Genomic DNA, 18,700 nt, shown 5'->3' on the forward strand with positions numbered 1-18,700 from the left:
GGCACGCCACTGACCTTAGGTAACCTCTCGGGATCTCCTGGGTGTCTAGGGATGACCTTCTGTAGCCTCTGGAAGCCATAGTCGATGGTGGGCTCATTCAAGGCTGGAAAGAGAGAGAATTATCAAGGTTGGAACATTGCTGAGTGAAGCAGCTCAAACATGCATTGCTCTTCTTAAGCTTCCAATGTCACATGTGCGTTTTTGTTTTAATTGCACGCCTGTATGCCTATGTAGGCCTTATGAAGGTGTTATGTCACATTCTAGAGGAATATCTCCCCTGACTAGCTGTCCTGCCTTGATACATGTGCTCTACAATAGCCTTGAGTGTCAGCCCGGCGTCAGGCGATCTCTTCCTCCACCATCACGTCTCTCTCTTTCTTCTATTCTATTTATTAAGCTTGAGACCTTCCACTCAACCTGTCCCAGTCGCTATCCCTTTCACAGGGCATTCCTAACTAATTCAATTGCACCTCCCTCACTCTAAGCCTTTCAGGTACCCCCCTTTTTATTTCACCCCCCCCCCCACACACATTTGCAAACAACGCAATCTTCATTCCTCTCCATTTCGATACGAAGGAGAAAAGAGAAACAGCCGGAAATGAGTTAGAGAGATATTTCTCCATAATCAAGCCCATTAATCATAAAAGGCTGTCAAATTTGACTTTGGGGACAATTTGTCAGCCTTCTTGCCCTCTCCGCTTTTGTCACCGGTGCCTCTTGTATTCCGTAAGGATGATTGACACACCAAATGCCGGTGAGTAGAATAGCTAGTTTGCGCTAATATGCATAACCGCCGCTTTCATGAATAAGAATAAGGTGGTGGCGGCAGCGTAGGGTCTTTTCAAAGGCCCGCTGCCGTTTGTCGCGAGCGGCAAATAGATGTTATTACCATTATAACAATATTTGTTTTCTTTCCCCGGGAACGGGCACCCGCGAGCTGCTAAATCAAATTTGTCTGAGGCTCGTTTCACACCAAGGGAAGGAGAAAGGGGCTTTCAGGCTGCGGCTGGGTCAGGATGTTATCTGAAGGGTGACGGAGCCTAGACGTGCCCTCTCCACACAGGCTGCCATTTTGAATATCTGCCCCTGTCCCCTGAGAGGGACCTAGAGAGGAACGTTAGCAAGGCCCAAACAGATTACACTCTCATAGACAATTTCTCCCTTGTCGGGATGAAGGGGATAGTCTACTTTGAAACCAAACACGTCTTTGGATAATGAGGTATTCCTTAGGCCTTGTCAGAGAGCTAGGGCTGAGCATTGTAAAAGGGAATTTCAACACAATCAGGGAAAATTTGAAAAACAGCCAATATACCAAGAGAGTGGGACACTATCAGAGAGAACCAGTGGAAGAGAGACAGAGCAATAGAAAAGGGAATGAGCAGCACAGACAGAGAGAGAGACAGAGAGAGACAGAGAGAGAGAGACAGAGAGAGACAGAGAGAGAGAGACAGAGAGAGAGAGACAGAGAGAGAGAGACAGAGAGACAGACAGACAGAGAGACAGAGAGAGAGAGAGACAGACAGACAGACACAGACAGACACAGACACAGACACAGACACAGACACAGACAGACACAGACACAGACAGAGACAGAGACAGACACAGACAGACAGACAGACAGACAGACAGACAGACAGACAGACAGACAGACAGACAGACAGACAGACAGACAGACAGACAGACAGCAAAAAAAAAGAAAGAAAGAGGGAGGGAGAGAGCGAGAGAGAGAATGCAATCTCAAAGCTTGCCTCCTAATGAACCTCTCGACTGGGAGACAAGAGGGTAGTGAAGCAGACATCTCTTCCTCTACTGCCAGGCCCCTCAGAAATTAAGTCCATTACTTCCCCTTATTAAAATCCCCCTGCACTTTGACCCAGCACCCCATTGGCTACCTGCAGGCCCCTGTTCTCGCGGGCCAATCGATACGGCAGCCTCCTTCGCAAAGAGCCTGTCACGGTTGTCGTAAGAACGGGACCAAGGCGCAGTGGATGTTGAGTTCCACATATTATTTACAAAGTGAAACTTTAAGCAAAAGCAAATAAATCAATAAACGAACAATGAAACGTGACTACGTGGTGCACATGCACAAACATGACCTACTACACCATAGAGAAACAAGGGCTCTCTATGGTCAGGGCGTGACAGTACCCCCCACACCCCAAAGGTGCGGACTCCGGCCACAAAACCTGAAACCAAATGGGAGGGTTTGGGGGGGTGACTAGTGTTGGTGGCGGTTCCGGTGCAGGTCGTAGCTCCCCCCAGACCCTGGATCCGACCATGGCGCCGGCCTGAATGACGTGCCTGGACAGGGCATCGGTGCAGAGAAGGGCTCCTGCCATGGAGCTGGACTGGACACCGTGTCTGGACTGGCCACCGGCGCAGAGGAAGGCTCCTGCCCTGGAGCTGGACTGGACGCTTTTCCTGGAAGTTCCGGACCATGGACCGTCGCAGGAGGTTCCGGACCGGGGACCGTCGCAGGAGGTTCCGGACCGGGGACCGTCGCCGGAGGTTCCGGACCGTGAACCGTCGCCGGAGGTTCCGGACCGTGAACCGTCGCCGGAAGCTCTGGACCGGGAACCGTCGCCGGAAGCCCTGGACTGGGAACCGTCGCCAGAAGCTCTGGACTGTGAATGCGCACTGGAGGCCTAGTGTGTGGAGCCGGTACAGGTGGCACCGGACTGGTGACACGCACTTCAGGGCGAGTGTGGGGAGCAGGCACAGGACGTACCGGACTGGGGACACGCACTTCAGGGCGAGTGCAAGGAGGAGGCACAGGATGTACTGGACTGGGGACACGCACTTCAGGGCGAGTGTGAGGAGGAGACACAGGATGTACCGGACTGGGGACACACACTTCAGGGCGAGTGCGAGGAGCAGGCACAGGACGTACCGGACTGGGGACACGCACTTCAGGGCGAGTGTGAGGAGGAGACACAGGACGTACCGGACTGGGGAGGCTCACTGGAGGCCAGAAGCGTGGAACCGGCCCAGGTTGCACCAGACTGCTAACTGGATCCTCTGGTCGGATGTTGAGCAGAACACACTTGCACAACATCTCTTATCTCTCTCTCTCCCAACTTCCCCATTGCCTCCCTGATGGTCTCTGGCTCTTCAGGGCGAGTGCAGGGAGCAGGCACATGACGTACCGGGCTGGGGAGGCGCACTGGAGATCTGGTGCGTGGGGCCAGCACAGATGGCACCAGACTGATGACCTGATCTTCAGCCCGCCTGCACTGCAGCCTACTCTTCGCCAACATCATTCTCCGATATCCTTCTTCGCAATGCTCCATCAACTCCCAGGCCGGCTCTGGCTCTCTCCTTGGGTCGACCGACCACTTCTCTATCGCCTGCTCCATGTGCTCTGGCTCTTCCCGCAGCTCAGCCGGCCACCCCTTGTCACCCCCCCCCCCCAAAACAATCTTGGGGTTATCCTTGGGCTTTCTGTGGCCGCGAACCCTGGCGTCGTCGCTGTCCTCCATTATTACCTTCCGTCTGCCGCCAAGGAAGGGTTTCGCATCCACCCATCACTTCTTCCCATGTCCAAAACTCCTCCTCCTCGTGGATACGTTGCTTGGTCCTCTTTTGGTGGGATATTCTGTCACGGTTGTCGTAAGAACGGGACCAAGGTGCAGCGGATGTTGAGCTCCACATATTATTTACAAAGTGAAACTTTAAGCAAAAGCAAATAAATCAATAAACGAACAACGAAACGTGACTACGTGGTGCACATGCACAAACACAAAACAATATCCCACAAACACAGGTGGGAAAAATAGCTACTTAAATATGATCCCCAATTAGAGGCAACGATACCAGCTGCCTCTAATTGGGAACCAAACCAAAACACCAACATAGAAATGTTCAACTAGAACACCCCCTCGTCACGCCCTGACCTACTACACCATAGAGAAACAAGGGCTCTCTATGGTCAGGGCGTGACAGAGCCTGAGTAATTGGAGAGCGCCGGCGCACTGCGCGAACCCTGACCCCCTACGTATTACACACCCCATATGAAGATAGATTGCCTGATTTAGTGTAAACATATGCTGCAATTCTAGCCATCAGTGCCACTTTCTCCATCGTAATGTGTATAGATTTTCTCTTCGGGGCCCAGTCGTCTTTGTGGTGTCTGACGTTTGGATTTTTTCAAAGGGGAAAGATAATGCAGTTTGCTGGGAAGAGGAGGCGGGAGTAGGAGTGCGGGAGTAGGAGTGAGGGAGAGAGAGGGAGGGAGAAAGAGAGGTGTGGGTGGGAGGGTATTCTTTTTTTATTTATTTAATCATCCATTTATTGCTCTCTATTTCTCGCTCTATGAAAGTGATCAAACGGTCGACTGGGGTCTCACTAAACAGAGCGTTGTTATTAGGTGACCACTCGACTGGGACAAAAGGGAGGGAGAGGGTGAATGGGATTTCCACTAACACACTCAACCAAGCCTGAGAGGAGCTCTAGTGAAATATGATCCCAAAGCACAAAACTGTATTAGATAGTGAAACATGGTGCTGGTGACAGCAGGGCACAACACAAGCAGGACAGATATTTTCGGGATCAGGAAAACAATGAGCTCCAAATTTTAGGCATTTAAAGTCAGATAGACCATGTAGCATTAATTGGTATTACAGATGATAATGTTAATTTAATTATCACCTAGAGTGGCGTGTCATCTACCTTAATACTCTGATATCATTCTGACTTCATTAAATGCAAAACTCCACTTTTGTAGGTTGAGAGTATTGTTGCAAGTAGCAAAGTCTTTATTTTGTGAACAAAAATGGCTCATTTGATCGTTCATGTGTAACATTTCACCTTTCAACCCATGTGAAAAACCTCCACATGTCGAGCCAGATGTCCTAAACGATTTCTAGAGGTTTAGGAGGAGGCTACCTAAAGCTCCCTCAAAATCAATTCCCATGTTGCTCTCTGTCTTATTTCAAACAGCGCTGCCTTCCAAAGGACCCAAACAACTTCAGTTAGCAGGAGCAAGAGGTTAAGTCAGAGTTAGAACAGCGTACCTCTACAAGGTCAACGTGATCAGAGGGGACGCTTACTTACACCCCTGAACCTAACAAATATGGGAAACATGATAGAGTTAAGGTGGGCTAGGCACCAATATTCTTAAATAGCTTCCTTTCCTTTGTTGCTACTGAGGGATTGGATAGGTGTTCAACTACAGAATTTAAACAAATCAAGTCCTTTCAGATTGGTGGTCCAGAATGGGAGAGAGGGAAAAGGAAGCTTGTTAATATTATTGGAACGTAACAAGTCTCACTGCTCTTTTACAATCAGTCTCACAGGGGGGTAGAGACTAAGGCTCCAAAGCTGTATAGGGTTTGCATGCTCAAGTGGTGCCTTGGCAAAATATGTATCCATTTATTCAGCATATGTTTACATCCTCATACACCAACGTGTTTACATCTATTTATGTTGAGCTATTTTCTATTTACTTTCCCTCACCGCCGCTGCCATTCCAACCGCTTAGGTGGCTTCTGCTTTTCTACTTGGCTGCTAGCTGATTCTGTACATTTTTACCAGATATAGCTGATGGATGGAATATGCACTTTAGGGAATCTTTTTTCAGCGCCTTGGCGCCTTTCACTCCAGTGATATCCTTGTTGAAGGCACAGTCATGTCCCCGATGAGGATCATCCACAAACCCATAAATCTCCACTATCCTGCTCCACCACTCAACACACAGGCTCTCCGTGGCTTTCCCTATATTGCACGTATCATTTCAAATGGAGTCCATATTTTATATGAGATACACCATCAAGGCCCCAGCCCATCCCCACCGCCCGGCTGACAGAACAGGGGATTTGAAGCGGCTTGAGCAACATGGGCTCCAATTTTCTATTCCTATCATCTCTATTCATGTTATGATTGATGCAGGTCATCGCTGCGTTTGCCCCCGTCGCCTACAGATGTGTGTATCAGATCATTTCCTCCCTTTCTTCTGGGGGGAAGAAATTGTCGGACGCACCGACAGTGTGAGCCTGATCTGAGTCTGTCAAGTGCGGCTGTGTGTCGTCGGCTGGGGGTTGCGGAGCACCGACCGGTCGACAAGCATCTAAAGCCACCCTGTTACTGTTACACATGTGCACTACGCTATTGATTTACTCCTTTCATCCCGCTCTCTCTCTCGCTCTTTCATTTGTCCCTCATTCAGAGTAAGATGACATAGCAACACACTGGGACGCGTACAAACGGCAAAACAGCACTCTGGCTTGGACTGCGGTATGCTGTTGTCTGTGTAAAAACAGTTGCTTTCCCCAAACATGACTCCATCAGCATTATGTTCTGCACTGTATATATAACACACTGTACAAACACAATACATAGACCTATACATAACCATACACCCCACCCCCCCAACACACACACATCCCATCATAGTGAGAGCATAGAAAAGAGAAATTCAAAGCAAGAGGCTTGATCAATCACCTGGGCCCCCTTGCGATCGATGCTCATAGAAATTTCTTGAACTTTAAACTGTGATTGACAGACAGACAGACTGGCCCCAGACAGACATGGCCTCTTTAAAGTGGAGAGCCACCAGGGAAGATGAAAGGGCTTCTTCCCTCACCAAACACACACTAATAATTAAGACTAAAACACTTTGGTGATATGGGAACAATTAGTCTGACTGATGTAGTCTGTATGACTCCTATGACCTCCAGTGACCCCTGTCTGACACCACACTAGACCACATAGCTTTGAAGAGAGACTTTCAGAGGAAAGATGGAATCTTTTAATGGGTACAGTACATTCGGAAAGTATTCAGACCCCTTGACCTTTTCCACATTTTGTGGATTAAATAGTTTTTTCTTATCAAACTATACACAATATCCCATAACGACAAAGCATAAGCAGTTTTTTTTTTAAATGTTTGCTAATTTATTACAAATAAAACATTTAAATTTACAAAACTATTTATACCCTTTACGCAGTATTTTGTTGAAGCACCATTGGTTTCATCAGACTGGAGAATCTTGTTTCTCATGGTCTGATAGTCCTTTAGGTGCCTTTCGGCAAACTCCAAGCGGGCTGTCATGTGCCTTTTACTTAGGAGTGGCTTCCGTCTGGCCACTCTACCATAAAGGCCTGATTGATGGAGTGTGGCAGAGATGGTTGTCCTTCTGGAAGGTTCTCTCATCTCCACAGAGGAACTCTGGAGCTCTGTCAGAGTGACCATCGGGTTCTTGGTCACCTCCCTGACCAAGGCCCTTCTCCCCCGATTGCTCAGTTTGGCTGGGCGTCCAGCTCTAGGAAGAGTGTTGGTGGTTCAAAACTTCCATTTAAGAATGATGGAGGCCACTGTGTTTTTGGGGACCTTCAACGCTGCAGAAATTCTTTGGTACCCTTCCTCAGATCTGTGCCTCAACACGATCCTGTCTCGCAGGTCTACAGACAATTCTTGGCTTGATCATGGCTTGATTTTTGCTCAAACATACACTGTCAACCGTGGGACCTTATATAGACAGGTGTGTGCCTTTTCCAAATAATATCCAATCAATTGAATTTACCACAGATGGACTACAATCAAGTTGTAGAAACATCTCATGGATGATCAATGGAAACAGGATGCACCTGAGCTCAATTTAGAGTCTCATAGCAAAGGGTCTGAATACTTATGTAAATAAGGTATTTAATAAATGTGAAAACATTTCTAAAAACCTGTTTTTGCTATGTCATTACGGGGTATTGTGTGTAGATTGATGAGGAATTTAAAAAAAAAATCAATTTAAGAATAAAACAAAATGTCGAAAAAGAGAATGGTTTTGAATACTGAACTGTATTTTCAATGAAGTAGTTTACTGCATTCTGTCTCCGTATGTCTCTGTAAATCCTACACAGATGTCAATGGGACATAACTCATGTCTGGATTCAGCCCCAAGTCAATGAGTACTTATCACATCCATTTAATGCTACAAGTGATGAAACTACACTTACTCTAGATTCCCTGAAGTTACCGGTAGAAGAATCCTCTTTTATTAGACAGAACAGTGTTCTCCACTGAGGGAATTTCCCTCTCTTCCACAGAGACATGCCACATTTCATATATCAAAGCCAGAGATCTACTCGTCTTTAAGGAGGGGGACTAGCAGAACTAATGTCAGATAATAAGCGTTTCTGTGGGGGCATTGTAGGCTGTGACTCAAAAATAATAACTTCTCAGGTGTGTGTGAGGGGGGGTATTTCCTTGAGGCACACACTTTCCCAGCCTTGTCACTCCGGTCTAATCAAGGCACCAAGGAGGTAATTATTCACCAGCTGATTAACATATCTCCCCGCTGAAGCGGATGCACATGCTAATCACAGGGGTTGCGTCATTCTCAGATCTCACAGGAGACGAGAGAGGCAACAGAAGGGAGTGGTTGTTTTGCTGTCACCTCCACTTCTCTCCATGCTCTAGAGGACAACCATCGATGTGATGTTCTTCTGTGTCTACGTGAAGAAACTAAATGTTTGATCCGTCCGTGGTTCAGTGCAATACTGTAGGTGTACAGGGTGGGGGGGTATGTATGCTCAATCGTGGGGAAATCTACTGTGCAACAAAGATGGAAATCTGGGAAACAATTAACACATGATTGTGTAAAAGTGTTCATTTTTCTTCCTACACTGCACGCAAGTTGATACCACGCATGCTTACGCATAATTACCTCCATGTGTTACAGTGAGAGTATTGGAACAATAAAAGTGCAGTAGTCAATTAGTCAGCGTACAGTGCTACAAAAAGAGATCGCCGACAGGGCTGGGAAGGACCAACACACCACGTCGAGTAAATCAAATATTTTACAGAGGCTCAAATTCGACACTACGGAGAAGCCGAGGTATAATTCTCGCTCCTTTGTTATATGTTCACAAGACCTTCAGCATACTGTATGGAACATTTTGCTAATATGTTCCATGTGGCCAGCCCCTGTGTGTGTGTGTGAGAGAGAGAGAGAGAGAGAGTGAGAGAGAGAGAGAGAGAGAGAGCGAGAGAGCGACAGAGCGAGAGAGGGAAGTAAGGTACAGTACAGAGTGGACCATTGTTTTTCTCCTCACTGTGATAGGAACACTGGCCCTGCCCAACTCCAAGGCAATATGCCCTGAGAGAAAACAGCGACTGCCCATGCTGAAAACCTCTTAAGGGTTTAGCCTGGGAGGTAGTGGCCGCCAGGTCTCCTTTCACGCCACACAACAACCAGGTCCCAACAGCAGCTCCTGCTAGCCGTCTCTGCCATTGGCTGCATTCTTCTTTCCGAATAACCTCATCCGAACCAGCACTGGATTGCCACACGTCAGATTAACCCAAGTAAAAGGCTATGTAGCTTGGACTGGCTTCTCACACCCCTTCACTCTAACACCCAACCTCTGGGTCACACGTCCTCTCCCTCTAGACAGATGTGTTTTGTTGTTTGGGGGGATTTGGACAAGATGAGGCTTGCCACGAGAACCCCCTGAGGCTGCTGCCCCCCAGGCTAGTGAAATAGTAGTCACAGACTCAAACCATGCATCAGTCCATGAAATGGATCCGGCACAGCGCGTGTGTTGTACACTACACTGCCATCCATGAATGATGGTATTCACGTCCTATGAATATTATCATCCATTATGGCAGAGGAATTAGTAACACTATTAAAAATAGTACAATTTCCACGAGTAGTGGTAGCAGTACTAGATAGTAGTAGTAGTAGTACTACTAGAAAGTAGTAGTAGTAGTAGTAGTAGTAGTAGTAGTAGTAGTAGTAGTAGTAATGATAGTAGTAGTAGTAATGATAGTGGTAGTAGTGGTAGTACTAGAAAGTAGTAGTAGTAGTAGTAGTAGTAGTAGTAGTAGTAGTACTAGATAGTAGTAGTAGTAGTACTACTAGAAAGTAGTAGTAGTAGTAGTAGTAGTAGTAGTAGTAGTAGTAGTAGTAATGATAGTGGTAGTAGTGGTAGTACTATAAAGTAGTAGTAGTAGTAGTAGTAGTAGTAGTAGTAGTAGTAGTAGTAATGATAGTGGTAGTAGTAGTAGTAGTAATGATGGTGGTAGTAGTAGTAGTAGTAGTAGTAGTAGTAGTAGTAGTAGTACTAGAAAGTAGTAGTAGTAGTAGTAGTAGTAGTAGTAGTAGTAATGATAGTGGTAGTAGTAGTAGTAGTAGTAGTAGTAGTAGTAGTAGTAGTAATTATAGTGGTGGTAGTAGTAGTAGTAGTAGTAGTAGTAGTAGTAATGATAGTGGTAGTAGTAGTAGTAGTAGTAGTAGTAGTAGTAGTAGTAGTAGTAATGATAGTGGTAGTAGTAGTACAAGAAAGTAGTAGTAATGATAGTGGTAGTAGTAGTAGTACTAGAAAGTAGTAGTAGTAGTAGTAATGATAGTGGTAGTAGTAGTAGTAGTAGTAGTAGTAATGATAGTGGTAGTAGTAGTAGTAATGATGGTCCAGTAACAGCAGTGAAGGTAACAGTAGCAGTATCATCATTCCAGTATTTAGTGGGGTGGTGGTGGTGGATCCATGCTGCCAGCCTCAGTGCTTGTAATGCATAGATCAATGTGGCCTATGGGGAAGGGGAATCGATGGGTGCTGAGTTATTGCAGTACTTGGCCACTGATTTTTAGAGAGCTGTGTTTTCCCAGGAAAGTCAATACCTCCAGGCTCCCCTCATTAATTTCACCCTCCCCTCCTCGAGCTGCACCTGGGGATATACAACCCCTGAGAGAGACTGGAAGTCCGGGGGAGGGAGGGAGGAGAGGAGAGAGAGGGCAGAGAGGGAGAGGGAGGCTAGGGAAAGAAAGGGTAAAGGAGGAGATGGAGAGAGGGGGAAGATGGAGATGTGCAGTTGGCAATAAGAGGAAGATGCATGAATAAAAAGGAGAAAGAAGTGTGTGGGAGAGAAACCATCACATTTGTATTTGGATATCATGTGTGTGAGATATGGATTTCAAGTACTGCACAAGAGAAGGCTCAAATTAATGATTCTGACTGGAGGGCAAACAATCCAAGAAGCCACTGGTCTGTCTGTCTGTTTGGTTATAGGAGAAACCAGCACCTATAATATCTGTCTAGACACCAGACCCAACTCTTTAGTTCCAATATCAAGGAGACCAATCTCTCACTGTCTCATAAGTCAATGTGGACCCAGACATATTAAGGCAGTGACAGAGTCAACATAGTCCTGTATGTCTCTGTATTGTAGATAAGCTGCAGTCACATAGAAAGTGTCAGGTAACAGTGGAGTGGCCCTAGGAGCGCAATTCGCTCAGGTTCATTGTATTGCCGTTCTAGCCCATGGCAACAGTTTTAAAGCCTAGGATCAAAACCTGGAGACACCGTTCTCTGCTATAGAGGGAAGAAAGAGAGAGAGGGGAACTTATCTAGGTCTCTTTTTTCTCCCTCGGCTGAGTTTAAAGGAATAAAACATTTAGATCCATATGTACCTCTGTCATAACACAACGTGTGGAACGTTCCCTCTTTTTTGGCATGATATCAAACAAAATAATGTGTTACATTAGTGAAAACCTTTGGTATGTCGTCTCTACAACTCAACTGATTTGCTACGCTATTCAACGCTGTTTGATAGGAGAGGGCTATGTTTTTGGGAGGGGACGCACTGAAAGACGAGCTCACTTGGGCATCTGGAAGTTCCCCAGAGGAAATGACATCATTGAGCCTGGATGCATTCTCTTTCCTGTTCAATTATACACAAGCTTGCCTATTTAGTATTTAAAAGCTTGCCTCATTTTGCATTCATGAAGAAGACACTCCTGGCACAATAAACACGCTCCAGAAATGCACACAGACAATCTTGAAATATGTATGTGTAAATCAGATTAAATGTTGATGTGTGCACAATATGGGTCTCAATCTGGAGAGAAGAACTAGAGACTAATGAGCATTTTTTTTTTTTTTACAATATTATGATGCAGGCACCTGTCTGTGTTAGGAATGGATTCACCACTAGGGAAATACAGCTTTGTTGATTTGCTATCAATCAAGTCAAATAGTTTTTGTTTTCCATTTTTATCGACTTCAAATCATAAAATGCTCACCACATTTGAGTACTTCGGTGACCACATAAAGTATTACAACTCCTTCCAGGGATCCACAACACATTTTTGCTCTACAGAACCCGTCCCACGGCCTAATAGACGTACAGGACGAGATAACAGGAGGACTCTATTCACCACACACGTCCATAAAAGCAATACACCGAGCAGTAGTCAGTCATATCGTCAAATGGAATCAGATATTAGCATTGCAAAAGGAACCGTAAGCTGGGTTGGACGGCCCATTGTGAAGTTGTCTATTTGCTTCGCTCACACTTGCATGGGAACTAAGCGGTGCTTTGAACAGAGGGGAGAAGGCTGCAGCGATAAACCTGTGCTTAACAGAAAGCCTTAACACAGTCCCCTCTTTCATCGGCAACACAGTGACATTTACTTATCACACTAAACAGCCATCCATCTGACCTTTCTGCTACTTTGAATGGCATCTGGATATTCCGATGGAATATTCGGGAATAGTAAAGCACTGATTTAAGGGAGCGATACTCCATTCTGATGGCAGTCACGCCCCGGCATAAAAGTCTGGACATCAGACAAAGGCTTGAAGGATAACCTGGGGAAAAGCTCCAGCAAAAAGAAGGGTAGGACTCAATGCCCTTGCACAAGGGAAAATGTTTACCACCTTGAAAGGACAGAGGAGGACGGGGAATGGAGCCACCACTATATGTATGATAATATATAGTATGGAGAACAATAAACCCTATAGGAAGTGACAGTCCCAATGCCCATTTTTTTAACTCAATATAATGGTTAACCTATGTACTAATGTTAATAAAAACAGACCTTCAGATGAAGTGATACAAAAGTGCTTTAAAGGGGAGGAGAGGAGGAAGCAGAGAGATATAGAGAGAGGGTAAAACAGATAAAAGGAAGGAACAGTGATCTTACCGGTGTAGACAAAGCGTCCTGGCGCCCCTTTGCAGAACTGCTTGGATTTGTAAGAGAGCGTGACCTCCACGACCCCTGGGATGTGGCGAGGGGGCGTCTGGACCCGGATGGCGTGGGGCGTGATTAGCTGGAACACATCAACACGCACGCTCGTTTAAACGCTAAGAGCAGTGCACTGTGGGAGGTATGGTCATTTCTTACTATACAATAGACGTACTTAGTCTTAGTTTGATCTCGAAGGTGCATTTACAGCATCATCCACAACTTTGCCTAGCAAATTCAAATTTTATCATTTTAAAAGTAATTTAGAAGACAATAATATCTGGCGCAACTTCCAGTTCAGTCAGTACATATGGCCAAACGATGAAGCACGGTAAACCCAACCGAATACACACCGATGAACTGTCATGAACTATGTGTAAAGATTTCCAGATAGAGACTCTGTGGCGTGGAGGCATCTGCCTGACTAACAGAGTGAGCCAGGTGTAGCACTGAGGCAGCCCCTGTCGTCTCTGAAGCACCCTGGACATATTTCAATATTTTATGCCCTGTGTTATGCACCGCGTCTTACTCTGAGTTTCTTCACCTGGTCTCCGTGTGTGTGTGTGTGTGTGTGTGTGTGTGTGTGTGTGTGTGTGTGTGTGTGTGTGTGTGTGTGTGTGTGTGTGTGTGTGTGTGTGTGTGTGTGTGTGTGTGTGTGTGTGTATGTTTTGTGTGTGTATCTGGACCCACCTCACTCCAGACCAGCATAGTGCCGAAGACCACCTGCAGTCCGTCAAAGAAGTTGTCTCCGATGATGATGACAGTGGCTCCTCCGGTCGTCCACCCCTCACTCGGGCTGATGGCTTTGATGCAGGGCGTAGCTGCTTCGGAAACACAGACAGCGGAACGGGTATGACTTCTACTTACCAGGACCGTTAAAACCCCCAACTTGACAAACGGAGTGGTTACACTTTTGGGCCAAAAATGTGTTATATGCTCAGAGGAATGTTAAGTCACTGTCCGGTTGCAATATGACTAATAAAATGCAAGGGTAGCATTAACAAATGACATACAATTGGTGTGTTTTTTTCCCCAAACAGATGTCTAATTGCATATGGTCCTGCCGTCTACGATGTCAATTAGTTCAGTCATCAAAAATGCAGAGTTCTGATTTTATTTTTTTGATGGCGGAGGATCAATAAGCTCAACAGAAACATTACAGTGTCTCCTGCCTGACCAGACTGTGTGTAGGCACAACAGAAACATTACAGTGTCTCCTGTCTGACCAGACCGTGTGTAGGCACAACAGAACGGAGACAGACTGACTAACAGGTCCTGTCTACAGGATATCTGGCCAAAACAGCCACTGCACTGCAAAAAGGGGAACGAGGCAAGTGATCAAAATAATGACTGTGGCTTGCGGTGGAGGTGGGATACATTTGCCACACAAGTCTGCAAGCAGATCGTATGTCTGTCAGAGACCGATGCCAATCCAATTGATATTAGGATGAGTTGAATATCATAGGCCTACTGCTCCATGGTGTAAAGGTAGTCATGCTAACTGTGCCCTGGAGTGGTGGAACTGTACAGCCTTCTCAAATGTAAAGATGATCCCGAAAGAGGAGGCATGGGAAACAGACCTTTAAGGATTGAATGACAATTGAACCCAGTAGATTATAAATGAACGCACTGTGCTTCCTCCAATGGGGTACTGTAAGACAGAGTCTCTCACACCGTTTAACAGTTTTTTTGGGGGGGTGTTGTTGGAGAAGAGGCTTTTCCTTGGTAGTCTACTGTCATCGCTATTAATTTCCCTCTGTCACAGCAGTAAGCACACAGTCAAATGGGGGGACTCTCACAAATGAATAAAACACAATGTTGTGAAACAGACTGTGGAAACTTTGTACATTTATCGAGGGGCGGGGGGGTGCCTTAGGGGGGTGGAACAAAGACAGGAGCAGATGTTGGCTTTATCGCCTCTGAAAACATCCCAATCTGTCTGAGATGAAAGACGGTGAGACTCCCTCACTAGGGCCTTGACTTCAGTGATAGCCTTCTCGAGTCTGCATAGGGAGACAATGGCGCTCTGACTCCAGTCACACAATGGCACTGTACTGCTCTGCTTTGTTGCTGTCAGTGGTGACCACCCATGTGACTCTCTCTCACAGTGTTTCTATGAATGCTGTTCATCCAGTGTATCCCAATGCTCTTGTCATTTTTCAACTCAGAAACTTGGAAGAAGTTAGTTCAAAGCGATAAGTTTAAACTGTTTCACTGTGCCTAGCCAGGTGCTAGGCCGTGTGGTCACTAGGCAGGTAGGGAACAATGTTTTAATATTGCCGGTAAGAACAAGAGTACTATTCTTTCTTACAATATGGCACCATGTTACGTCATAACCGCAAACGACACAGTGAGGTAGATTTTACAACGTGATTCTGGGGTGGTTTTTTTTAGGGCTTTGGTAATAAAAGCTTCAAAGAGGATGTCATCATTCTTTTCCAGACATAAGGATAAGGATATGGATTCATTTAGTCCAATAAAGAGGAAGATGTAATTAAAAGTCGGTTGTTCAGTGGGGCAAAATAAAATAGGGCACCATTATTTTCACCACAGCCAAAGTGTCATGTTGTCTGTAAGTGTGAGGTAGTTGTACCTTCAGAGGGGTCCAGGCGTCGGGCCCTCCTGCCATGTTTGGAGTTGTTGTGGACAAACATGTTGTCAGAGACAGCAAGGACATGGCCATCCACGTTCACCGTAGTGGAGACCACCACCTGTGGGATAAACAGAGAATCTTAACGATATACTGTTGTTTTCAATTCATCCACCTGCATTGTGAGCAGAATGAGAAAATGTATTTTTGTGTGGAACTATAGTGGCATGTTTAACAATAAATATGGCCTTACCTGAAACCTTCTCATGTCTCGTGGGTTCCCTGCATTTTTCAAACAATTCTGATTGCACTTGAGGAAGAACTTCAGGAAGAATCTGTAAACACAAAATAAAAAAAACATACATACAACATTAGAACTCTGTTTCATCAAGAGGTTTTATTCAAACACTGAAAACAGTTAATCACATTTGAATGTTGATGCAATTTTCAATATGATGCATGCTGGGAGAAAAATAGTTAATACAACCATGCTTTTTATTTGCTATTCATGTTCAAAATCAAACTAAGGACATCTCCCTCAGTAAACATTTCAAAACACTTGAATAAAATCTAGAATTATTTGAATTTTTTTTAACCAATAATTTTCTTCATTTTTTTCAAATAAACACAAAAAGACACTCCTTCTCCCTCCAGACTCATGGTGTCTCATTAGGGTTGGCTTTTGATTTGACCTTCTTTATGTCCAATCCTTTCTCCCATGTGTTAATTGACTGTTTTTACGGCAACAGAGGGGTATTGATTGGGAATGGATATCAATGAGGATGGGCCGTAATAACCCAGTCGTTGGAGCTAAGATTCCCAGCCATACAGTAAAAATGGATTGCCGTCTTAATGCATTTCCCACTGCCATGTAATCTCCGCACATCCATCTTCTGGACCATAAGCCCCCTATTTTGATGGAGCGCTTTCTTTTTAATTGCCACATTATCACAATAATAATCCGGGCAGTTAACAACCGGCAAGGTCACAGACATCCATGTCACATTAACCAAGGGATAACCTCGTCCAATGCTTTCATGTGGAAAGGATGCTGGGAGTCTCCTATAGTGGAGAGCAGCCCTTTCAGAGAGATATAAATTGTTGCTATCTGAAGAGAGCATTGATTTCTCCCTAACAAGACAGTAACAATATATTTAAAGCACACAGTGGTGAGCGAAGCGATTTTCTCATTGCTCAATCAAAATATATATCTAAACCGCCTCGAGTGGCTGTACAGTGATAAGCATAGAAAGAGAGAAAGACAGAGGGAGTGTGAATTCAAAAGAGCCCTGTTGCGTAAAGAAATATGCCCATTTTGTAATGACACATTGAACAAGAAAGAAATTGCTACTCTATTTAGCCGGTATTGACTGAAACTGGATCTGGGGTGCACTGTAGGCTACTAATGCCCTTTATGGCAATGGAATACAATAACATGGGGAACCCATCCCCAAGCCCAATTCATATGATATCAGAGTCCTTTGGAGGAGAGATATAGATCAATAGGGATTGAATTAAAACGCAGCTGGAGACAAGGGCCTGGTAAGCCAACCAGCCACACTGATATTACAGCTACACTGTTTTTCCAATGGCGTTGAACCAGAGCAGAGCTCAGCCAAGCAAGCACACCAACTTGCAAAAAAAAAAGAGAATCTGGGACATACCCTCCTAGAAGCCCTGGGTAGAGCCAGTTCAGAGTTAAGATTCACCACAGCTTTCCAAACGACAAGAAAACAGAAAAAAATAAAACACAAAAATAGGAATAGAGTGATGAGGGTGAGGTCTGTGGAGGGGGGAGCATGTGATGTTGTCTCGGCGGCCCCGGATCCTCCATCTGCCACTGGGCAGGAGTTGACAAGGAATGTAAGATTCCAGGTCTCTTCATGGAAAAGCGGCACCAGATCAAAGCCTGGTTCCCTTTGGAATGGTTCTGCGATAGCAGCTCGGAAGCAAAGGGGGAAGTAGCTGCTTGTAGAAGATGACAGGACGGAGGTTGAATGTTGATCTCAACTTTGAGAAATGGGAGCGAGAGAAAGGGGTTAGTTTTCAGGCCAAACTTGTGCTGTAAACTGTATTACTTCACAGCTGCACAATGATTTTGTCACTTGAAAAGGTTACCCAATCCCATCAGAAAACTCAACAGGTAACTTCACTAAGATTGAATGTATGAAATAGATTTCTGTACATTTGGAGCAAATTCAATCCCTTGTTTATAAACCACCACAATTTTCATTATATCAGAAATATAATGACTATACACCTGTTCCATTGGCCTATTTTAAGAGTATGAGCATTGAAAAGCCTTTTGAAACCAGTGTCATGCTTGAAACTTGCAGCGATTATTTGTTTTAGCTTCCAAATTGGCAGAGAATTTTATACGAGACATATGATGGTGAAACATCATTATCACATCAGGAGAGACTAGAGTTAGTGGGAGAAAATGACTCTCAGGCTTTTGGCAGCTGCACCGCTCAGCACTGGAGCCCATCAACATTTTTTACAATGTTTTACCATATATTTAAGTTCAAATATTCCATAGTATGTTATACTATGGTATAACAGAAGCCATGGATTACAGGCAACATCCGCATTGAGCTAAAGGCTAGAGCTGCCGCTTTCAAGGAGCAGGACACTAATCCGGACGCTTATAAGAAATCCTGTTATGCCCTCCGACGAACCATCAAACAGACAATGAGTAAATACAGGACCAAAATCTAATGCTACTACACTGGCTCTGATGCTCGTTGATGTGACCGGGCTTGCAAACGATCATGGATTACAAAAGGAAACCCAGCCGCTAGCTGTCCAGTGACGCGAGCCTACCAAACGAGCTGAATACCTTCTATGCTCGCTTTGAGGCAAGCAACACTGAAGCATGCATGAGAGCATCAGCTGTTCCGAACGACTGTGTGAACACGCTCTCCATAGCCGATGTGAGTAAGACCTTTAAACAGGTTAACATTCACAAGGCCACAGGGCCAGACGGGTCACCAGGACACGTACTCAGAACATGCGCTGACCAGCTGGCAAGTGTCTCTTTACAGACATTTTCAACCTGTCCCTGAACCAGTAGACCCTTCTCTACCGGAGCGCCAAGTCTGGGACCAAAAGGCTCCCGAACAGCTTCTACCCCCAAGCCATAAGACTGCTGACC

General features: G+C 45.3%; 1 protein-coding gene across 8 annotated transcripts in view; it reads right to left on the bottom strand.

Moving 5' to 3' along the window:
• The window catches only part of LOC106611650 (transcription factor COE3), a 96,339-nt gene that overhangs the window by 16,567 nt on the left and 61,072 nt on the right, over positions 1-18,700 (bottom strand). For 5 of the 8 annotated variants that reach the window (XM_014212077.2, XM_014212079.2, XM_014212081.2 and 2 more), the window contains exons 7-11: positions 15,800-15,881; positions 15,550-15,667; positions 13,647-13,780; positions 12,915-13,041; positions 15-103 (exon numbers count right to left, since the gene is read on the bottom strand). In XM_014212077.2, the coding sequence (XP_014067552.1) occupies positions 15-103; positions 12,915-13,041; positions 13,647-13,780; positions 15,550-15,667; positions 15,800-15,881 (550 nt within the window). The remainder of the gene's footprint in view (positions 1-14; positions 104-12,914; positions 13,042-13,646; positions 13,781-15,549; positions 15,668-15,799; positions 15,882-18,700) is intronic. The other 3 variants (XM_014212084.2, XM_014212078.2, XM_014212085.2) reach the window with 1 other exon arrangement.

Source organism: Salmo salar, chromosome ssa09 (assembly GCF_905237065.1).
Source record: "Salmo salar chromosome ssa09, Ssal_v3.1, whole genome shotgun sequence".
NCBI classification, from domain to species: Eukaryota; Metazoa; Chordata; class Actinopteri; order Salmoniformes; family Salmonidae; genus Salmo; species Salmo salar.